This window comes from Peromyscus maniculatus, chromosome 3 (assembly GCF_049852395.1).
Source record: "Peromyscus maniculatus bairdii isolate BWxNUB_F1_BW_parent chromosome 3, HU_Pman_BW_mat_3.1, whole genome shotgun sequence".
In the NCBI taxonomy this organism is placed as follows: domain Eukaryota; kingdom Metazoa; phylum Chordata; class Mammalia; order Rodentia; family Cricetidae; genus Peromyscus; species Peromyscus maniculatus.
Window position 1 is genome coordinate 157,914,987 of NC_134854.1, and position 20,908 is coordinate 157,935,894.

General features: G+C 42.8%; 1 protein-coding gene across 5 annotated transcripts in view; it reads right to left on the reverse strand.

Moving 5' to 3' along the window:
- Nucleotides 1-20,908, reverse strand: part of Eps8 (EGFR pathway substrate 8, signaling adaptor) — a 173,069-nt gene that overhangs the window by 63,212 nt on the left and 88,949 nt on the right. For all 5 annotated transcript variants that reach the window (XM_076568120.1, XM_076568121.1, XM_076568122.1 and 2 more), the window contains 2 exons: nt 4,867-4,946; nt 3,707-3,783 (listed from right to left, as the gene is read on the reverse strand). In XM_076568120.1, coding sequence (XP_076424235.1) covers nt 3,707-3,783; nt 4,867-4,925 — 136 coding nt within the window. In that variant the 5' untranslated portion in view covers nt 4,926-4,946. The remainder of the gene's footprint in view (nt 1-3,706; nt 3,784-4,866; nt 4,947-20,908) is intronic.

Below are 20,908 nucleotides of genomic sequence, written 5' to 3' on the forward strand. Positions count from 1 at the left end.
AATCCACGAGATGGGACATCTTCTCATTCTGATGTTTTCCCCAGTGACCTGTTTCAGTCATCTTGGGTGTTTATTTTTATTTGTGAGGACACTATGAATGGGATTCCTTTCTCCCAATTTATTCTTGGCATAATCATTATTGATGCATAGAAAAAAATACTGGTTTTGCATTCTACTGCTCAGTTTTCTGTTAGAGTCTTTAGGGTCTTTTCAGCATAGGACATCCTGCCCTCTCCCTTGAAAATGTGGACACCTCGCCTTCTTCTCTCCCACGTGTGGACATCTCGCCTTCTCTCCCACGTGTGGACACCCTGCCTTCTTCTCTCCCACGTGTGGGTACCTTGCCTTATTCTCTCACATGTGTGGACACCCTGCCTTCTTCTCTCCCACGTGTGGATACCCTGCCTTATTCTCTCACAGCTGTGGACATCCTGCCTTATTCTCTCACAGGTGTGGGTACCCACCCTGCCTTATTCTCTCACACGTGTGGACACCTTGCTTGTTCCTCTAGCACAAATATCCTTCCACTCTTTTCTCTTACCTTATCTTGCTATGAATGATGATGGTGGATTTTGCTAATTATGTGCTGTTTTATGTTTAATGGTGTAGGTTGAAACTTTTTTTTTTTTTTTTGCATTCCTGAAATGAAGCCAACATGGCCATGGTTTATGATCTTTTTGCTGGCTGAATTCTACTTTTGCATGTATTTTATGAAGAATTTTTAAATCTATGTTGATCAAAGAAATTGATTTATAGTTTTCATTTTTGTTATTCCTTCTCCAGTTTTATTATCAGAATGAAATTGGCTTCATAAAGAGAATTGGATAGTGTTCCTTCCCTTTCTGCCTAGGGGGCAGTGTGGGGAGCCTTGGTGGTAATTCTTCTGGTAAGGCCTAATAGAATTCAGAAATGAATCCATATGCTCCTGGGCTCCTCTCTGCTTGAAGACTTGAAAGCTGCTTCTAACTCACTGCATATCTCTCTCTCTCTCTCTCTCTCTCTCTCTCTCTCTCTCTCTCTCTCTCTCTCTCTCTCTCTGTGTGTGTGTGTGTGTGTGTGTGTGTGTGTGTGTAAGTCGTTCAATTGTTCATATCCTCTTGGTTCTACCTGGATATGTGGTCATGTGTGTTAGGAAATAGTAACTGCTAGTCTGTCTCATCATAATTCACACTAGTGACGATAATCTGTCATTTATCTTTGAAATGACTCAAAAGGCATAGAAACTGAGATGATAATGGCAAGGATCCAGCATAACAATGGACTTAATAAATATCAGTCTCAAAATGAAAAGCTGAAGGGATTGTTTTATCCTTACAAAATCCACTTCATTTATTCAGTCTCTTCAAGCCAATCTCCGAACTACAAGACCTTAGAGGCAGGGATGAGACATTACTGGTCCTGTTTTGAGCACATACTAATTACACAATAAGTATGTACTGAATACGTCCTCTTTGGACAACCACAAGTGACTAAGCTGTGGTAAGAATGTGTCAATGTGGGTTTTACCCATAGACAAATGCTATTCTCAACTAGTCAGAGAAGCCTCTCTTTCCAATGAACAGCCTCACAGCTGCTCAAGGTGCCGAGAACAAGGATGGATACAGGAGTGAGAACAAGGGCTCGGCCGTAAACAACTACAGCATCCTCTAAGGCCCAAGGAACACCATGGGAGAGGGACAGGAACAAACGTGAGGTCTGAACAATAGCGAAAGGGCTGGGAAATGCCATCTTCTGTGAAAGACACATCACTGTAATCACAAACTCACAGCCACTGCTAACGTCTATACTGGGTTGGCACAAGAATGGACCTGTGACTTCACTGCTGAACTGTTAATAAATTGGAGGAGACATGGAGTCATTGCTTTCCAATGCATACCCACTGGTGACCCCACCAGGCTCCGGTGGAGAGTTCCAGCTCAGTGATCACACAGTGGCCCTGGTTAAAGTACATGGATCACAAAACAACCAAAGACATGAACCTAGGAAAGGGACATGCAGGGAATGTGAGGGATGTTGATAGGGATGGGAGGGATATAAAAGAGAGTGTGGGAGAGTAATAAGAATACAATATATATATAATATATATCTATTATATATATATGTGTGTGTGTGTATGAAACTGTCAAAGAACAAAGAAAAAAGAATGTCTCAATATGACACAAACAAAATTAAAAATGGCATTATTGACATTATAGCCATTGAAAAACACATTTATATACGTTATTTTTTTTTTTTTTCCATCACAGGCAATTTATTTTGTTCTATTCATTCACAGTTAATACAGAAAATACTTGGAAACATTTCCATATAATGTTTGACACAGAAATCATCAAATAGAAGTATACAATGTTGACAGGAGGCAGTACATTTATAATTTATACGTTATTAAATCCATTTTATGACTGTATGATTTGAGTTGTAAAATCAACTCACTAAGAATATAGGTCAAAACAAATCACAAAACTTTAAGATTGGTAAGTCTTACTGCCAAAGTCATAAATCTAGATAATGTATAATAATTCCCAAACTTAGAAAGTGCTATTTGTTTCCATAACACATAGTAACCATGGTAATACGCATACTAATAGGACATAAGTACAGTGCTTTCTGCTCCTACACTACTTTGGAAATAGTTTACTACATATCATTTAGTTCTTATTGCAGTGTTACCAGATAGGAACCTAATAAAGATGAGCCAAATGAGGTACAAGCAGGTACCATCATTTGCTCAAGGTCATTCAGCTGCTAAGTGGAAGAACTGTAGTTGAACATGGGAATGCTTGCCGCCGTCTTTGCTGTGAATCACATTTCTATCTTATTTGCTATACAATAATAAAAGGCCGTACAAATCCTCTCTATATAACATAACCTTCCTATGCTTATGTGATATGCCTCAAGAGTCCTCAATTTCTTTTTAGTAACCTGTGGTGTATTTTAGCTATTAAAAAAATAGTAGAGGGGGCTGGCGATGTAGTTCAGCTCGTGGAGTGCTTGCCTAGCTTGCACAAAGTCCTGGCCTCAGTCCTGAGCATTGCATAGGCTGGACGTGATAACTCATGACTGCAAATGGTAGCACTCAGGAGGTGGAGGCAGGAGGATCAATAGTTCAAGGTCATGCTTGGCCACATAGTGAGGTCAAAGCCACCTGGGATACATGAAACTTTGCCTCAAAACTAAAATTATGCATATGTAAGACAAATTAGAGAGGTTACTAGAAGTCCTGGGATGATTAGCGAGAATGTCTAATTAGTATGTATTCCAGGATGAAATTCCATCAAGATAACGAGTCATACTGACATACTACCCCAAATATTCAACAGCTATAAGGGGAAAGGGGCATCATCCATGGGCCCACGACCATCAGCTGGCTTCAGTCCTGAGCACTGCATAAGCTGGGCATGGCGACCCATGGCTGCAAATGGTCAGCACACATATTACAAATGACACCCTGGAAACCCCGCCTGAGGGCTCAGCACCAAACACTGGACTTCTTAAACCATTCACTACGTCGCACCCATAGTTTCAGGTCATATGAAAGAAAAGAGAGTTCATAGCTTTGGTTTCGTAAAGAGTCTAAAGTAGCCATTATCTAGCTAGCTCTGCCATTTCAAACACCACAGCAGGTTAGGAGCTTGAGCAATGACCTTGAAAGCACAGATTGGAAGCAGTTAGACGCAGAAGCAGCCTATCAAGTAGACATACGTACCATAAAGGGCCTTTGCACTTGGTTTTGAACTATGTTCTCTATCCATCTGGGAAAAGGGTGGTGAAGATCCGTAGCCACTGTAATAATAATAAATAAAGAACGTTCATTGTCTTGGGTTAAAGTCCATAGTGGATAATAAAATTCAGAACCAAGAGTTTAAAATGTCAATGTACCATAAGCACCAACTGTTTTCTTAAAAACATACTGAGTTTACACGAACTGAGCTAGCCAATAGGAGCAAATTCCTGCTCAGGCGAGTCATGAATAAACAGAAATATAAATCAGGTAATGCCAGTGGGGACCATGGTGCCTGTCTCAGCCCATCCTCAATGAACTCACCAAGGCTAGAAAACACCTTACAAGAATACAAACCTTTGCTATTCAACCACAGAGGGCAGAGGAATAGTGGAGAGGCAATGTAGATGGAACCCCTTACATCCTCCCTAATAATTAAATGTGTTTCCCTACATACAGTAAATACAACCTGTCCTAAAGAATGTGGAGTTTTGGATAAATGCCATGATGGCAGATGTGGGAAAGCCTCATTGTGCATGCCACAGAAGATAACGGCCACTCCATTCAGGCCTGCGGCTTCACTCCCCACCGGGAGGCTTGTGGATAGCTCTGTCTGGGTTTTGCTTTATGTTGTTGTATACAGTGGCAAATATCTATAGAGTGTGGATATAGCTGTTTTACAAATAATAACAGGATGTTCCAGAGACAGCCAAAAATCTGGAATATGATACACATTTAATGACAAAAGGCAGTAAGACATAAAATTCCAGATTCAAATATCTTTCAAGTACATGACAGCATCCCTGGAGCTGGTATTCATTTAGCCTTTTTAAAAATAATAGCTTTTAATGATAACATGGATTAGTAATAAAAAAAAGGAGACTGCTTCTGAATGAAATAGAAATGGATTGCATAAAGAAATATAAATAATATTTTCATTTAAAATATGTTTAAAAGTAGCTAGGCATGGTGACACATGACTAAAACACTATCCCTTGGGAGGCCAAGGCTTGTAAGATCAAGGCTAGACCAGACTGCACAGAAAGTTCCAGGCTAGTCTGTGTTTCCAAGTAAGAACATCTCACCAAAATGAGCAAATACCATGTCAACCCGTGCCAGAATTATACATGATCCCTTCAACTTACTTCATCTGGGAAGGGTAGACTCCATAACCACTGGGAGGGTTAGACATATGACCATTCATGCCGGCTCTCACGCCTCTGCTCTAAAAATAGAAAGGCACATAGGTCAAGGTAATGAGCAAGTCCGAGCACCTCAGTTTTACTGCCAGGTGATACCAGAAAGGCAAACAACAGGTCTCCACCTTCAAGCATTCAGGCTCAGAGGAATATATGGACACGTAAATGAGGACCCAGCTGGTCTTTAAGACCATTATAGAAACTGTAAGCTAATTTAGTGAGTTAAGAGGAAACCCTACAACGGCATCCTTAGTCATCTACGTGACTAGCCCATACCACCTGTCAACTCTGTAAGATGTCACCCCATTACTTCATCATAAAAGTCACGTAAACTTGATTCGGTGGAAAATGTGCAGAACACAGACAAGCATCCAGAGGAAAACCAGACCCTTTAAAGCTAAGCACGAAATGCTCACGTGAGGCCCTGGGTTCAATCCCGAGCACAGAATGATTTCATCAGCGGCTGCCTTTCAGCACACATCTCGCTTTCTCTCATCTTTGCTCCCCTTCCTTCATTGCATATTTAACAACACTTTGTTCGTTATTCTTACACACTTTGATTCACCTCCCTTAAGACAGTATTTCCTTACACACTCCTTTTACTTCTCATGAGGAAATGATTGCCAAACTCAATACCTAATATTAAACTTCAGAAACCATTTTAAGTGCATTTTATAAATGGAACACATTTCCTTCAAATGACTGGGAGGGAGGTAAAAATACTGCCACACACATCTGAGGACCGAAGTTCTGGAACCCACGGTGGAAGGAGAGAGCTGATTCCAGAAAGTTGACCTCTGGCCTCTACACAATGTTGTTACGCGCGCACACATGCATTTGCGAACACACATACGTGGCACATGCACACAATAATTAGTAATTAATAATAATAACATTTTAATTGCCTTCAAATAAGACCAATGAGTACAAACAAGTAAAAGTCCCTCACTATCAGCAGATGGCCATTTCTTACTTTTCTAGAAAGATGAAAATGTTGCCGTGCTAACCAGTATCTCCTCTCTCCTGGACCCACAGTCCTCCCGGACTTCTGTCACTAACCCACCCTGAACCCCACTGTGTTTTTCTACTGTGTCTTTTCATTGATTTTGCTGTTACCAGTCAACCTTCAGGGAGGGTACACATATCCCAGCTTTACTATAAGACAAGGGCCCAGGTAGGAGATGTGGGCAGCCATTGAGTGCTGAGTTAGTGACAGGTACTAAGACAGATACTAGGACTCCTGTGGTGAACAAATTAGATGTGACCTCGGCCACACAACCGCAAGCCTGGTGATAAAAGCAGACCCTTACTGAATAGATACAGAATTATAAAATGCAGTTGCTTTTGTGACAGACAATCCAGGGTTAGCATGGGAGTATACTGAAAAGGAACAATTCGGATCAAAACAATATTAAAGAAGCCCTGGTAATTTCCAGTTAATTCTTCCTCATTTTTTCATCTCAGTTCAGTCAATCACAACGTCCTTGGGGTGCTCTTATTGACTCTCCTGAACAAACAGAACCCACTAGCAGATACTCCCCACACTACAAACAAACCTTCAAAGTTCGGACAACAGCTGTAGCTTCTCATTTGTTAGTTCTTCCCTGACTTCAGCAGACGATTGCTTCTCAAAGGGCAAGCACTGTTGTTTAGACTGCTGTTGTTCAAACACTCAGAGGGCACTAGGCATTCAAGAGGTGTCCATTCAACAGTTGTTCAGACTGAGGAGGAAGACGGAAGCCTGAGTCCCTCTTTCCAAAGAGCGTATGATCTTAGAGGTCACTCATTTCTACAGAATGACACAAGTAATTAAGTCCCAGTCAACGGGCTCCACTTGAAACCCAGTGGAGTCGGGTGGGAGGAAAAGCCACACACTTTTAGGAAGGGCCAGTACTTGACTCTGCTCTTAAACAAAGGTTAGAATTTATAGATCCCCAAACATTACAGTGAATTCCAGCTCCCTGATGGTGTTCTCCTGCTGGCCTACTGCTTGAAGACAAGTGTCTAGATAAAGGAGCTGAGAAAGTTAGACGTGTTATTTCAAAGCCCACCAAATGGTCACACTGATTCACAAGCTGAATTCCTCGGAGGAAGTGAGCTACACAGAGGACCGTGTGATCTGCATTTTCCTACATGCAGCAAACCACAGTGGCCCTCCCTTCTGGGAGGGGTGTCCTTAACATATGAAGATGGAGGGGCAGCCTTGACCACCAGAAGCTGACAATCGGCATTCCGGTGAATCTAAATGAACACGAGGAAGGACCAGTTACCTGCCACTGGCGGTTGCTACCCCTTTCACATGCATCTCTCAGTACCACCACCAGAATTTGCTGCCAGGGCCCACACATTTGCCCAGACCTTCTTGCCCAAGGTTTATAGGTCTTCCGCTTAAGAGTAGGAAAGCATCTCACTTGGGTCATTTATTCTGATGTCACTCTCTCGTGAGACCCTTGGGTACCTTAAAGCTAATAAAAACTTACGTTTCTCTTACTCTTCAGCTTGTGTATTAATTTGGTTCCAAGACCCAGGCAAAGAGTTCATCCAAGAACTAAGGAGCAGGGGGATGCTGCCCCTCTACAGCGAGCACAGAGGTAGCTTATCCATATAGTTCTTGCACAGCAAGCATGGGACCTGAGTGAACCCATGGGAAGCAGCAGGGCAGGGGGGCACATGTCTGTAATCCCAGTGCGAGGGAGGTGAAATAACTGCGTCCCTCTGGCTTGACTCTACACTGGGTCAGTGTGGCCCCTTATAAAATTCTATTACGTGGCTGTCTCTGTTTCTATTGTTTGTCTTTCCCCTTTAGTTTTTGACTTAGATACACTCCTTGGTACAGTAGTAAGCTAATCAGGGAGGAGCTTACTGATTTTGCCGGTAGGAATATCCCCACCCAACCTATAGGTGATTTACAAAAGTGCTCAGCATCTCCCAATTTGCTCTCAGGAGTTCTCAGGATACAACCAGAACACCTGGCTGTTGCATTCCAGATTGGGACTAGCACTTCAGATCTAGAGCGAAGGGAGGGGTTAGGGTCCAGGCATTTGCCACTGAAGACTGGAATCCTGACACACTCTCCCCTACTGTTTGGCTCCGGCAAGTCAATTAACCCTGTCTCAGCCCTGTCATAAACAGAGGCGATTCTTCTTTTCCTAGTTCATGTGGCTGGTATAAACATCAAATGAGGCAGACACAAGTTTATTCAAAAGTTTTCTTTAAAAGAGAGAGAGGGAGAGGAGAGAAAGGAAGAAGAAACGGTCTTTCACAGCAGCCTGCTTCATTCAGAATATAAATTAAACCCCTAGGCCGTGTGCTGATTTTGATCTGGTTTGCATTTCTAAACCACAGCAGCTGGTTTTAATGAAGAGTGGTGGCCTGGGCACCCTTTCCTGTGCTGGCTTCTTCCGAGGAGCCTAATCAATGTGTGGTTTGTGTTCTGTTTTAAAAGAGCGATCTGTCAGAATCGGAGAGCATTAGAAAAAGGAATAGAAAATGTCAATTTGCTAAGCTGAATTTCAAATATAGAAAGTCGTCCCACTGGGCCACTGTAGTTTCACTTGTCACTGTGGTCAGGTGGTGTTCCACATGAGGACTTCAGATGTCTAAACATAGCCATCACTGAACACTCCTTCCAAAGGAAACAGTGTGTTGTCATTTTTTTTTTCAATTAGGCATTTAAAGATATGCTTAATTTAATGCCTAAGTAGCACCCAGAGAAGTTAAGAGAGAAGTCAGCGCTTACCAAGAAACAGGGGTTTTAATTTTCACCATCTCATCACTTTAGGGACTTGCAGAAGCAGTTAATTATACGATTTCCTTCTACTGAGGAGTACTGGAAACCATCACAATAGCTGCCAGGGGTCAGATTTAAACAGTCACCTCAATCTCTCATGAAACCCTTTTCTCAAGTCACGGTTATTATAGCTTTTCTTGTTTCCTAAGCAAAGTAACGTACTTTGGTGATTGCAAAGATAAGAATAACAAATGCAAGCTGCAGTACACCAAAGAAGCCCGAGACTACGATTTTCAGTCAATGAAACCCACTCAAAGAAGAAATCAATGGGATTAGCAGTCAGACTAAACAAACAAGCTAAATTCATAGTAGAAAGTATACCTGCTAGCTTGGAACGCACTCTGCAGACCACAGACATCAACCTGTCTCTACCTCCAGAGTACTGGGATTAAAGGCATGTGCTAACTACACCCCGCCAATTTCTACCCAAACTTTATGACATTGTCTGACAAAGTTTTACTTAAAACTTAAAAGAGGAAGCCTGGACTGGCCCTACAGGGAAACTGAGAGTTTGAGGTTTGCCTGGGCTATAGAGTAAGTTCAAGAACAGCCTGGGTTAGCAAAACTGTCTTAAAAACAAATATAAAAATTTTTTAAAGGGTTGGGAGTGTAACTCAGTGGCTGAGCACTTGCATCCTACAGGGCTCTAGGATTGGTCCTCAGCATGAAGGAAAACAAAACAGAACCAACTTAAAGTCGACTTGAGCTGTAGATAAATGGTTATTATAAAACAAACCTTAAATATTTAAAATAATTTTTGCTTTACCAGAGAGTTATAAAAGATATTAGTCCACAGGGTTCTGTTATACACCATGGCCTTCTTGTTAATGTGACATTGGTATGCTGCTTGAAATACACCAGTGAACCAATGTCAATTGTTCACTGAAGCCAAAACCTCACTCTGTTACTGACCCATCGTCTCCGTCTGTTCCAGGATCATCTCTGCTGTACTGTGTTACGCTTCGTCCTGACATTTCCTCCAGCTCCTGTACACAGGTATCTCTCCTATTCCCTTTGCTTTTGGACTCCTGGGTCTGCCAGACACAGCTTATTACAAACTGCCTTAAGACAACATACCCCCCTTTCCCTCACTTCTCTGGAAATCTGAAACGGAAGATTCTGTGGGCCGAGCTTCCTCTGACAGGTCTGAGGGCTTCCCCTACTGAAGGACACTCTGGGGCTGGTTGCTACATCCCTTCATTCATTTTCACACGGCCTTCTCCTAAACTGTCTTTGTCCAAATTTTCCCCTTCTTTTAGGGACAGCAGGCTCTAGACTGGGGTTTATGCTAAGCCAGTCTGACTTCATCCGAACTACATCTGCAAGGTGCCTATCCAAATGGGGACATACATAGAGAGGGTTGGTGTGAGCATATCAACCCTCACCAATGACCTTGACTCTCTTAGGAGGGATACTATATTGTGACAGGCTATAAGGCTCCACACAGGAGAAACATAGAGATATGGACTGTTAGTCTCACCTCATCCCACCAACACTACCTACACTAGCCTGACATGGCTTTTCATGGTCGCATCAGTCACTGACTGGGGTGTTATCTGGGTTCCCATGGTTAAGTGGCTTCCCTCCTTCCCACTGCATGGCTCCAGGAAAGGAGTCACTCTGTGGATCAAAACAACAGAAAGTCACCCTCTTGCTTTGCAGGAAGATTCCACTACTCAATGAGGGAGTGTCTTCACCAGTTATTTAGAATTCCTCAATGGGAGGTTGTTCTATTCTCACCCATTTCTTTCTTTATACTGTGTCTTTAAATGAAGCTGAAATAATGAAAATGCATAAATAAAGGGCTCCGATTCATTGGCTGGAAACCCAATTATTTCTCTCCTGTGAAAAACCTACTTCCAGTGTTTCAGGAAGGAACGGAGCTATACTTTAGTTCTGCACTGGGAATGGAATACCAATTTTCAAAGGGCAGCGAGGAGAACCGGGGCATGGGCAAGACCCAATCCTGAACAAAAGACCTGGGCAAGCACCACCACGAGATGAGCAGAATTTTAAGAAGGGAACCTCATCCAAGAAGATCAGCTCTCCCAGTCTTGAACGATTCTTCTGTTTGGATTCCCAAGGAAGCAGGAGATTCACAGTGGGCACCTTCTCCCAGGAGAAGACGAAGGAGAGACTTTGCTCCAATTCACTTTCCAACTGTACACATTTTAGGACTGAGAAGTAGGGAGAAAAATCACCCCACTCAGCCCAGCCCATCCCCCAACATTTTATTTTCAATCTCTGCTCTCTGACCAGCCTTGATGATAGTACTCATTGGCTCGCTGTCCAGGTCTACTGCACATACCCCAACCATGGACCATCACGTCACTGAACAGCACCAGGGATCTCCTAAGGCACATTTTTATTGTTAGGTATCACCGTCTCCCTGGCAGTGACACAGTTCAACATTCTCCCTCAACAAAGGCAAACAAATAACGAACGATCAGGATGTGATAGACATGGGGGTGGGGGTGGGAGTGGGGGGGAGGGGCAGGGAAGCATGCTCTAAGAAGTTCTTCAATGAGGCTGACAAGCCTGTATTCATATCCCATCCTCATGTGCTAAATGGATTCTAATGGAGCAAGTCATAGGCCATTAGACGCACTATTTACCTACCTCTGCCTGCATGACTGTCTCCTCTAAGTGACCTTGGCAGTGGTTTTCAACCTTCCTAGTGCTACAACCCTTTAATACAGTTCCTCGTGCTGTGTTGACCCCCAACCATAAAATTATTTCGTTGCTACCTCATAACTGTAATTTGCTACTGTCATGAATCTTAACAAACATCTGATATGCAGGATATCTGTGATCTGAGGGGGTCATGACCCACAGGTTGAGAACCACTGACTTAGCTCAAAGGCCACTGTGAACACACCTCTTCAGATAATTCATTTGTATTTCAGTTCAGTTCCTTGTGATGATCAATGTTTCACAAAGCAAGCAACATTTTCTCCCTCTATAACCCATACTATCCTGGAATTCAGTATTGTAGCCCAGGCTAACCCTGAACTCATGATGACCCTGCTACAGAAATCCACTACCTGCTGGGATTGCAGACTGGTCCATATCACCTGGATTACACAACATATTCTTTCAAATGATCACAGCCTACAGAGAGGCTCCTGTCACCTTTAAGCTGCTGGTATTCTGAAGTCTTCCCATTTTTCTAAATCCTAAGTGTATTCCCCTAAGGTTATTTCAATCTAAAACTCAATTTACTAGACCACAGACTTCTTTTGCCAAAGCAATGAAATTCCATCTTTTAAAAATGTTAATAAGGCTTTATATAGTAACCTAATGCAGATGTGTACATCACCCAAAATCACTTCTCAGATATTGTATAAAAGGATGCTGTGTCCAGTCAGGGAGTAGAGTTCAGTGGTAGAACACAGCACAGATCCGACTCCCAGCATGCACAACCAATCGAAGCGAATCTTTTATGGTTCAGTTCCATCTTTTCCTGCCTGGCGTCCTACTCAAACGCTGACTATTCTGATGAGAGGCTAGGTAGTAGCTGCTACTTCTGCCCCTCCTCAGCAGCCCGTGGCTTTACAGGTGCGGCTGCTAGGCATCGCAGCCATGCCGGGCAGCACTCGCTCTGTGAGCAGAAGTGTAGATATCACAGAGTGCTGAGTTCAGCATGTCTAATGTTCGAAGTCCATGGACATCCATGAGTGCCAGAAAATGTGAAACTTCAAAATCATGTTCACAACTTCTTTTCCAGATTATTTTGTGCCTCGGCACTATATTCATAAAGACCCTTTTTCAAAATGTTATTTTTCCTTTATCTTCAATAAGCAAGGAGCCTCACTATATTATTAGAAATCCACATGGGGCAGTGAGATGTCTCAGCAGGCACACATGCTTGTCCCGCAGGCCTGAAGCCCCCCTTTGGTTCCCTGAACCCCATGGTGGAAAGAGAGACCTGAGGGGTAACCAAAAGTTGTCAGGATATCACACATACATACCACAGCATACATGTTCTCCATGCAAACAAATGCACACAAGTACACAAAACAATGATCACTACATTTTTTAAAAAAGAAACCAAGTGAGGGCCCCAAAGTTCAGTGGTTAGGAAACTGGTGGTTAAAATGAAGAGAGAGAGAGAGAGAGAGAGAGAGAGAGAGAGAGAGAGAGAGAGAGAGAGAGAGAGAGAGAAACTGATATGGTCAAGACTAAACAAAGAGAAAAAAAGAAAAAAATCATTTTATTTAACCTTGGCTAGGTTAAAGGGGGAGGAGCAAGTTTTCTTCCTACTAAGAAGGCAAATCAAATCTAAGGCAGTTCCCTCATTTCACTGAAGGCTAAGACCTGCAAACAGGCTCCTCTAAAATGTTATCTTATGAAGGAATGTGGCGGGGAGGTAAGAGAAAGGAGTTTGAGGACTGGAGAAATTGCTCAACAGTTATGAGCATTTGCTGCAGGCCAGGAGATGGCTCGGGAATTGAGTTTCCTGCTCTTCCAGACGACCGACCTGAGTTTGGTTGCCAGCACAAGTGTCGGGTGGTTCACATCTGACTCCAGCTTGGGGGATGGGGTGGCTTTCCAACACCTCTGGCCTCTATGGGCGGCTGCAACCACATACACATATAGACACAGCCCCACATACATATTTAAAAATAATAAAACTACACCATTTTTTAAAGCACACTTGTCAGTGTTTGACATAACCAAATTCTGCATTCATAGCAGGCATCTCACAACTGTCTATAACTCCAGCTCCAGGAGACCCGATACCCTTTTGTGGCTTCTGTGAGCATTCATACACGCACGCGAATGCACACACACACACACACACACACACACTTTAAGACTATAGATAATGCAAGGAAAGCAGAGTACAAAATTCAAGGAAAACTAAGCAAGCACTGGGTCTAGAAGCAAAACAGCCTCCAAAATCAACTGAACCAAAGGAAGGCAAGATAAAAATTTTAACACGTACAGTGAGAGAGACCATTGGCCATACCCAGAACAGGCAGACAATGCAGGGTGGCACCCCGAAGCTGGGAAGGCCCAGACACTGGGTCTGAAGAGCCTCCTTTCACAGACCATGAGTCTTGAGCTGAGTCAGCCTTGGAAGATGAGGAAGAGAAGCAGTGGCCTGGCCCACCTCCGCTGTAATCTCTGAAGACTGACTTCAGCTACAGGAAGCCAGTGGTTAGGCTGGAGGGTACAAGTGAATCAGTACCACAGAGAGCAAACACTAGCCAGATCAAAATTGCATTAGACTAAAGTGAAAAGAAATTTTGTCAGATACAACTAGAAACATCCAAAAATGTGTTAGACTTTTTTTTGTTAGGCAAAGAAAATTCAGTGTCTTCTTTCCTATGGGAATTTAATTCCTATTCTAAAGCCACACTTTTGCCCTTTGTTTTAAGGTTATCTGCTCCTCATCACTTGGTTTTTCTATGTATCATTAATAACCTCCCTTTTTTTCCACCTAAAATGCAATGCTTTGTGTTATTTCTTTACTTCCTCATTGCGATTTTTTCTGAACATTTCCACTGTGCATAATAAAGGCTCTATAATAAGTGTCTACTATTTTTACATTTTTCTCTTTTGTTTTTAATTCCTTAGAATCTTTATTCAGCTTTCTGGGTCACTTCTTCACTTTATCATCAAAAGGTATTCCAGGCTGTCCAGACTCATTCTAACAATCCAGGGGTTTCTCAGTTCCCTCTGGCTCCTCTCCTGGGTTTCTGCATTTTTATGGGCCTAGTCTGCCCTTTTCTGTAGCATATTTTGGTAGTCTAAACATTAACTATTAGTTCACAGAAAGTTCAGGAGAAAAGTCACCTCTACTATGAACCTGAGCAGTTCAGGTGGACTATGAAATATGAGCCCAAGTTTATACTAAAAATAAAGGTGCCATAGCAGTCAGGGAAGGAACACGGAACACGAAGGACATTCCGTTCACCACAGTCAGCTGACGGTTAGCATATGTTGAACTGCCCTGTGCTATTATGTCAATAGACATGACTCTCCGATCTCAGAGAAGATCTACGGTACGCAAGTGAGGCACTGCCCCGGCTAAACTGGATGGCTGTTCATGGAGAAGCTTCAGGTCCTCTTACTATTCTAGAAATTAAGTCACAGCTTCAAACATGCCCCGGGGTGGGTGCATAAGTGGAACCTGGGTAGAAAATTGCTAATCTCCACATTCTGACGATCAGGTTTGTTGCTGGTTTGCTTGCTTGTGTTAGGCAAAGCCCATGTGAGTGAACAAAACATGGAACACATTCTTTGTGAGTTAACCCAAAACAAGCAGAGAGATATCTGTGAGCTCACCTTAAATTCACATGGCCAACCAAAGTCATATGAAAATCTTCTGGGGGCAGTTACTTATTTATACAGCTATAACAATTGAACGAAAAATTAATTAAGGCCATTAAGTTAATATTTATTGAACATGTTGTCAAAAGTGCCTTCTAAATATTTATGAGCATGGCCACAGGCTAATGTGACTCTTGGCCTTGGGCAGGGAGGCTCCTTTTGGCAGAAGGTGATGGTTGACACTGAGACTCCTATTTGGTCAAAGCAAAGAAATGAGTGACCGATGTGCACTCGGCCTCAAATGGGATACATCACACCCCCACCCACCTGCTTAAGAGCTGAAGGATGGAGGTGAGTGTCACGAAATGCTGCCGTCCAGATAGGGCATGACTGTTGCAACCATGAGCCCATGGCGGCCACAGTACCTGTACAAGGTTGGGGCTCCAACTTCCCCATGGATACAGAAGGTGCCCATGAGACCCCACCCCTTCCAGAGGAGTTGATGGCTGTCAATGGTTGCTGAAGGAAAGGGTGTCATGGTCCCTAACGGTACAGCCACTGGGGGACTAATTGACAGGAAGAGGTTCTGAGGGAAGGGAGGGGATAGATACCACACAGTAATAGACAGCCCGTAAAATACAATACATTCTACCTGTCTGTCTGTGTGTATGTGTGCGTATATACACATACATGATGCGTGTATATACATATGTTTATGTTCATATATGAAACTGTCTAAAGAAAAGGGGGCTAAAGAGCTGGTTCAGTGGTTAAGAGTGCTTGCTGCTATTTTTGCAGAAGACCAGAGTTTGGTGCCCAGCACCCATATGAGGTGACTCATAACTACCTTTAACTCCAGCTACAGATGAAGACTCTCTCTCTCTCTCTCTCTCTCTCTCTCTCTCTCTCTCTCTCTCTCTCTCTCTCTCACACACACACACACACACACACACACACGACTAAAGAAAAAGAGAATAAAGTCCTTTAACTAACGGATGTTTTCTATGTCTTAATAAACAGTAGTAAATATGGCCTTTATTGGAGGAAGATAGGCCTCTCCAAATACTTCTAAGTTACCATGTCAGCAGAAATTTCCACATACATGACCTGAGGTAAACACAGACCCAGATCACCACTTCATTAAAGTAAACCCATTAATACTCATTTTTTATAATTTGAGTATGCCAGCCACTGTGCCAAGTACTTAAATTGTGTTGTTTTATTTAATTCTTACCAATTTAAAGAGGTCATGAAAACTTCTTACTCCCATCTTAATGAAGAATCTGGGGTTTATAAAAAGTTACTTATAAAAGTTAAAAGTAACTTGGCCACAATGTCAATAGCCTGCCTATACGAGGGCTAAGATTCAACACCTTACCCTAAGTCATGCTTGTAAGTATTGTTAAAAACTGGTGTTTCCTTTTCACTAGTAACAAATCCAGTGCTGTGATATTGGCTAGAGCAATGCCAACAGCAAAAAAAAGTTAGTCAAAATGACCTTTGTAAATCAGTACTCAAACAAGATTCACACAGCACTGATCAGTACCAGCCAATTAGAGTCCTAACTCATTCATTCGTCCAAAGTGCCCATCTGAGCTCTAGACAAATAGTGCCCAACACAACTTTCTTAGTAGATGGATTTTGTATGTGTGTGTTGTATTGTTCATTTTTTAAAGATTTATTTATTATTATTTTACATGGATAAGTGTTTGTCTACATGCATGTATGTGTACCACCTGGGTTCAGTGCCCTCAGAAGCCCCAGAAGGGCATTGGATACCCTGAGCTGGAATTACAGACAGCGGTGAGCCACCTGATGTTGTTTCTGGGAACTGAACTCTGGTCCCACACAAGAGCAACAAGTGCTCTTAACCACTGAGCCATCTATCTCTCCAGCCTATTTTGTTGATATGGTTGTGGTTGTGTTGTTGTCGCTGTTTTATAAGACAGGGTCTCACTCTGCAGCCCTGACTGTCCTGGAACTCACTAGGCTGGCTTTGAACACTCAGCAATTCCTGAGTGCTGGGATTACAGGTGTGAGCTCCAATGTCAGGCTCTTCACTGATGTTACATCAGCACCACTCAACATAGTTCATGAGGATTTTAGATTTTACCGAATTAGCTTAAATTTAAACATAAATTGCTAATATGACTAATGCCTACCATGAAAGGCAGGGCAGTTCTATATTTATTCTGCAGGAGAGAAAACAGACATGGTTCCTGCTGCAGTTTAGGTAAGTATGCCCTACAGAGCGGTGTGTAGGCACCACCACTGGCCTTTGGTGCTATTAGGAGATGGTAGGAACCTTAGGAGGGATGTGATACCAGGAAATTGGGCCACTTGAGTCATGCCCTTGAGGTTTTTTTGTTTTTTTTTTTTTTTAAACATTGTGAGACCTGCTCTCCCCTGTCCTTCCCTCTGCTTCCAATCAGCATGGGGATAGTCATGTCCAGCCACATGCTCCCAGCATGGTGAACTACATCACCTTGGTGGTTGATCTTGATTTGGAATCACCTAGGAGACATGCCTCGCATTTGAATCTGTGAGGGCATTTCTAGAGATGCTTAACTGATATTGACAGACTCATCCTGAATCCAAGTGGCACTATCCAATGGGGTATGGTCCCTAGCTAAATAAAACAGAGAAAAGGAGCTGAGCACTGACATTCATCTCTTCTCTGCTTCCTGGTGGTAGAGGCCAAGTGACCAGCTGCCTCACACTTCTACTCCATTGCCTTCTCACCAGGATCGACCACACCTTCAACTGTGACTAACACAAAGCCTTCCAGCCTTAAGCTGCTTCTGTCACAGCAGTGAAAATCCTTAACTGGTGCAAGCACCGCAAGTCCAAAAGAACAGAGACAACTACCACGGTCTGAAACTGGGAGCCCAAAAGGACAACCTTTCTCGCTTCTACGTTGATCATCTGAGGTTCTTCGTCATAGAAACGGAAAATTCACTAATACAGCTCCTATCTTCATGGAACTTAAAATCCAGTTAGAGAGCAGCATCAACTACATAAACCAACACAGAATGTTACAGATCATCTCATTTTCCTAGTAGCAAAAAATCCATAAAAGTTAGCTGCTATGGATATCGCTGTATATAAATAAAACATTGATTGGCCAATAGCCAGACAGGAAGTATAGGCGGGACTAACAGAGAGGAGAATTGAGGAAACAGGAAGGGAAGAGAGAGGACTGCCTGGAGCTGCCACCAGGACAAGGAAGATATAAGGTACCAATAAGCCACGAGCCACGTGGCAAAGTATAGATTAATAGAAATGGGCTAAATATAAGAGTAAGAGCTAGACAATGATAGGCCTAAGCTAATGGCCAAGCAGTTTAAATAATGTAAGAGTCTGTAGAGTCTGTGTGTTTATTTTATAAGTGGGCTCTGGGACTGGCAGGACTTGGCGGGAGCTGGAGAGAAATTCTCCAGCTACAGTTAGCCTTGATAAGAAAATACACACACACAGAGAGAGAGAGAGAGAGAGAGAGAGAGAGAGAGAGAGAGAGAGAGAGAGAGAGAGAGAGAGACTCACACCTGGCTATGAACTTTAAAGAAGTATAAAACTGAGAAAGTAATTCTGAAGACGTTATTTTAGAATTTCCCTATTTCAAATTCAGGATAAGTAGCAAATCACTGACATAAAGAATGTATGGATTTATAATGTTTTTGATGTTTCTCAGCTGGTATACAGAAACGGAACTGCTGAGAAGGAAATGCATGCAAAATTAAGACCAAGAACACTGCTGTTCTGGTTTCAGGTGTTTGTCTGAAGATACACAACAAAATGAAGGCGAACAGAGATGAGAAACCACACAGAAAAGCTAGTGTAAGGTGAAACACTAACTGTGAGGACACCAGCTTTAGCGCCTGATGAGTCAGGAAACGGGCGACAATCAAGCTCCTGTTCCCCCCAGGCAGACCTGGGACTGTTTGTCATGGCAGCACGTCCACTCTGCAGCCAGAGTCAACTCATAAGCCCTCAAGAACTGTTTGCCAGGAATTCCATTCCTGAGCTTGAGCACCTGGAATTAACAGAGCAATCCCACAACACTCCGTAGCTTTTTAAAAGATGCAAAATAAAAGGTGTTGGATCAGCAAGAGAGAGAAGCACAGTGACATGGTGTGCTCCTGGGTTATTCTGTGTGGATTTTGTCCAGGGGGTGAAGGTGGACTTGCTGGGGTAAGCATGCTATGCTAGGTCAGCAGAAGACGGAAACATGGAAACTATCTCCAGGGCCAGGGGCACAGGACTGACAAGTCCTTCTTTCTTTCTATTCCCATAGTTCCCATCTCTAAGCTACTGAGAAAAGGCTGTAGCCCCAAAGATGAAAACCCTGGAAAGAAATTAGTTAAAATGACATATATAAGAACAAGAAGTCAGGGGTGGAGAGACGGCTCAGCAGTTCAGAGCACTGGCTGTTCTTGCAGAGGACTTGGGTTCGATTCCCAGCACCCACATGGCAGCTCATAACCATCTGTGACTCCAGCTCCAGGGGATCTGATGGCTTCTTTTGATGTTTGTATGCACCCATACAAACACAGACACATACACATAATTAAAAATAAAATAAATATTTTAAAAGTAATAGATCATTTTTTAAAAAAAAATAGTAACTTGGCTTTAACTTTTCTAAATAAAAACCCCTCTAAATTAATTCCAACTCTCTGCTAAATGAACTGAGGACTGTTTAGTAAGAAAACTGTCCCCATTTTCAGCCAAATGAGTTTATGAAGTCAATGCACGAAGGGGTCTAAACTTTACCACTATTACCAACAAGAGTGACCCCTGAGGAGGAAGAGGAGGAGCCACACCACTCGTCCTTCACATGTGTCATCGTCTGTCACTGTCATCAGAACCTCATGAAGCAGGAACATTACTGCCCACACTTAGCAGGTAAATTAGGCATTTAGTAACAAGCCCTGTGCCCAGAGTTACTAATAAACACCAGAGGTGGAAGGTGGAATAAACTCAGCCAATCTGCCACACGGGGGAATATAACAGAAGTGGTTTGTCGCCACCCCCAAATCACATGCTCACCCAATAGAAAAGATCAAGAAGGATTGTGTGTGATTGTGTGTGTGTGTGTGTGTGTGTGTGTGTGTGTGTGTGTGTGTGTTACATTACACATGAGGCTGCCTGGAAAGGGTCTGACAATCATCAGCAGAGCAGACATCCACATTGAGTGAGTTTATGAGGCAGAGGTGGGGGGGCACTCAGGACCACTGGAAAGAGGATGAGGATAAAGGCTGGGGTGGCACAGATGAGGACTATGGACCCTGGAGTTTCACAAGAAGAAGAGTTCTAAAAGGGCATGTGCCATCCTGACCTGGCCTTGGCTTTTACCCCTAGTTCTACCTGACAGAGCATGGGGACATATGAGTGATTATGAACAATATATGTATTTAAAACTTTTATGATACTAGTTAAATGAGGTAAAACAGCATAGATCTGTAGTTACCAAAAAAGCCCTTTTGAAAATTATTTTGGGAGATGAGGTGTCTCTGATTCTTTTGCATGCTCTTAGGACCCTTTTCCTCCTACTGGGTTGCCTCACCCAGCCTTGACGTGAGGGTCTGTCTAGTCTTATTGTGTCTTGTTGTGCCCTGTTCAGTTGATGTCCCTAGGAGGCCTGCTCTTTTCTGAAGGGAGATCTGGGGGAGAGGCGAGGTGTGGGGAGGGCTGGGAGGAGTAGAGGGAGGGAAACTGTAGTCAGAATGTATTGTATAAGAGAAGAATAAATATAAAAAAAAAACTATTTCCATAAATTACTTAACTAAATTACTTGGCCAAGTGAAGATACTTACTTTAAATTTTCTGAGACAGAATGTAGAACTGTTTTAAAAGTGTGTGTGTGTGTGTGTGTGTGTGTGTGTGTGTGTGTGTGTTAGAAAATGTTTAGTTGAGTTA